The sequence below is a fragment of the Dendrobium catenatum genome, unplaced genomic scaffold (genome assembly GCF_001605985.2).
Source record: "Dendrobium catenatum unplaced genomic scaffold, ASM160598v2 fragScaff_scaffold_733, whole genome shotgun sequence".
Lineage (NCBI taxonomy): Eukaryota > Viridiplantae > Streptophyta > Magnoliopsida > Asparagales > Orchidaceae > Dendrobium > Dendrobium catenatum.
The window spans coordinates 1,038,037-1,040,893 of record NW_021319195.1 but is presented as its reverse complement, the minus strand read 5'-3'; the positions used below and the strand labels follow the sequence as shown (position 1 = coordinate 1,040,893).

General features: G+C 38.1%; 1 protein-coding gene across 1 annotated transcript in view; it reads right to left on the bottom strand.

The window, feature by feature from the left end:
• Window positions 1-1,256: 1,256 nt before the first annotated feature.
• The window catches only part of LOC110112894 (equilibrative nucleotide transporter 1), a 5,163-nt gene continuing 3,562 nt past the window's right edge, over window positions 1,257-2,857 (bottom strand). The window contains exon 3 of the mRNA XM_028696339.1: window positions 1,257-2,201. Within this exon, the coding sequence (XP_028552172.1) occupies window positions 1,426-2,201 (776 nt within the window). The 3' untranslated portion in view covers window positions 1,257-1,425. The remainder of the gene's footprint in view (window positions 2,202-2,857) is intronic.

Below are 2,857 nucleotides of genomic sequence, written 5' to 3'. Positions count from 1 at the left end.
TTTATGAACCATTGTTCAAAAATAAACCCTAAACTAGCAATCAATCAAATTTTCGGAGTTTCAGACACAAATACAATAAAAGCAACAGTTCATACTGAAAACAACATATGCACAAGCAAAACAATCAAATCTTGATGCAAGCACACTATATTAGAAAAGCCAAACAAGGAGAACAATGGGAAAAACTATAGCCAAACTCGATTCAAATAGTAGCAATCATCTATTAGCACAAAACCGACGGACAAAAACTAGAAGAGAAGTCAAGAGAAACAAAAGAAATAAAAAAAAATCGCTATCCTCAGAACAACCGACAGAACGGTTTCCTCACATGCATCGAAATGTAGGTTAAGTAAAATATGTGCTTAGGGCTAGCAAATAACAAGATAGTCCAATCCAAACTCCTCCAGCAAATGCTCCCAAATCAGCCAACAAACATCACCTCGGCTCAAGAAGAAGGATACAAATGGAGTGGAACTTGCGTAGAGAAGAAAGAGGTAAGAAGCCCAGACGAAATAGAGGAGAAGAAAAAGTGGACAAAGCTCTCAAGCTTTTCCAAGAAGAAAACTCCCAGGTTTTTAAAGAGACAAAGTTCAACAATTTTCAACAACCTTTCCCCTCAAAAGACATCTTCAATATATAGGCAAGAGAGGAGAACACAACAACCAAAGCACCACCCAAAGCCAATAATATTAAGAGAAATGAAAGGCCAACAGCCTCAATACAATTCCCAAACGGTGCAGCAAAACAGAGAAAAGAAATCCACTGAACCAAGCAAGGAACCGTAGAACCGAGCAGCCCAGCACGGAACCGAGAAGCCAACCGCGAAACCAAAGGGGCAAAGGCACGAGAATTCTTCCCAGCACAGGAAACCAACAGCCATTCTCGGAAAACCAAGGGGCAAAGCACGGAAATCACCCAGCACAGAGAAATGAGAAGAAAAAGGGGGAGGAGAAAAGACAAGTCCACTCCAAAATGAATCCAAGTCTTAAGAGCATACCTTTTTAGATTAATGAGCAAAGTAGTTCAATAAATCTCCCAATGATTGAACTAAACTTCAGCTCAACAATAATGAGCTATCAACTTAGAGAGTAAAGCTCAAACCGACAACCATAAGCCAACCCGAGAACCATCAGCAGCCCAAGGACCCATCAAGCTAGCAAACCAAGGTCTACCAAGCCCAAGCACAACCTACCATGATCTTTGAATGCTTTCCCATCATTGGATAGCTAAAAAAAATATAAAACTAAATTGAAAACTATTGTTCAATATTCAAAAAATAAAAATACAGAAATTATGATTGCATCAAATCTGAACCAGATCAACAGATCATTATTAATTTGTCATGGTCTTAATCTGACAATATTATACATTTGCACACAAATTTATAAAACAGATTAAGCAAATTCAGCTTCACCTTCAAAGCAATCAAACAATCCAGAACCAAGACACTACTGACCCTACAGTTAAACCAACAATAAGGAACAGAACCATAACAATTCCTGCAGTCTCAGCAAGTTGTATTGGCACAGCCTTAGGAGCAAGAATCAAAACAACAGCAGTAAAATACCCATTTGTTAGGCCTAAAAGGCACGTCAAAATTGTCACAGGTACCTCTTTCCTGAAGAACTGGGGGCCGTGCAAGCAGCCAAAGAATAGAGGATAGAAGAGCAGCCTTGCAGCACAGGCGCCTACAGCAACACTGGCATTCCGTAAGAGATAAGCTCCGCTCAGAGCCTTCCCCACCAGATCAAAAATATTGTATCCAGCAATTAGGATTATGGGGTACCAATCCTTGAGGACTTCGGAGTGCACGTCTTCAGTAATGAATCCTGGGAATATTGAGAGGGTTACAACGTACATGAGGAAGAGTCCAAAGCCATACCATTTGATCCTTCCAAAAATATTATACAAAGTTGATCTCCAGGCAGAACCAGTTAAAGTTAGCATTTTGAAATCTCTCTCTTCTTTTATTGCCTGCAATTTGATGTTTTTGTAGTATTGGACAACAGGAAGCTTTTCAGCCATATTGTAGCATATGATGCAGATGATCATTACTACTATTGCAACTGCGAAGTATAGGTTAGCACTGTTTCTCAATCCAGTAGCGTCTTGTGGAAAGATGGATTTGCATATGACTCTCAATGCAGAAACAAGCACTCCTGGAGATAAATCAATTGAGAACAAATAATAAGTAGCTTTAACTAAATATTAATCACAAGAATCTTGAAAATCAGGTAAACTAGATAATTGATAACTTGTACAAAATACAAAAAAGTATCACCTTAAAAACATGGTAACAACAACATCAAGTCTTTATCTCACTATGTGGGTTTGTCTATATGAATCTTTTTTTTCCATTGTTCCCTACTAAGAATCAAATTATCATTTAAATCTAATAAAAAAATATCATTTCTAATATTTTTTAACCAAGTCTTTTAGTTCTACCTCTACCTTTCTTAAGGTGACTCTCCTAACATGTAATACATGTACTCTCCTAACCGGATCATCAAAAGCCCGATGATGTATGAAACCAAACCATCTAAGGTGACTCTCTCTAATCTTACTGCCATTGGAGCTACTCCAACTTTTTCATGTATTTACTCATTTCGCATTTTGTCAATAAGAGTGAAGCCACTCATCCACCTGAGCATCCTCATGCCTACATCACTTAACTTAATTTTATGCTTCTCTTTTAATGGCCAACATTCTGTGCCATAAAGCATTGCAGGTCTTAGAATATAGAATTTTCCCTTAAGTTTGAGAGGTACTTTCCGATCACACAATAGGCCCAATGCATTCCTCCACTTCAACTATCCAACTTGAAGCCTATAAATAATATCCCATCTATTTCACCATC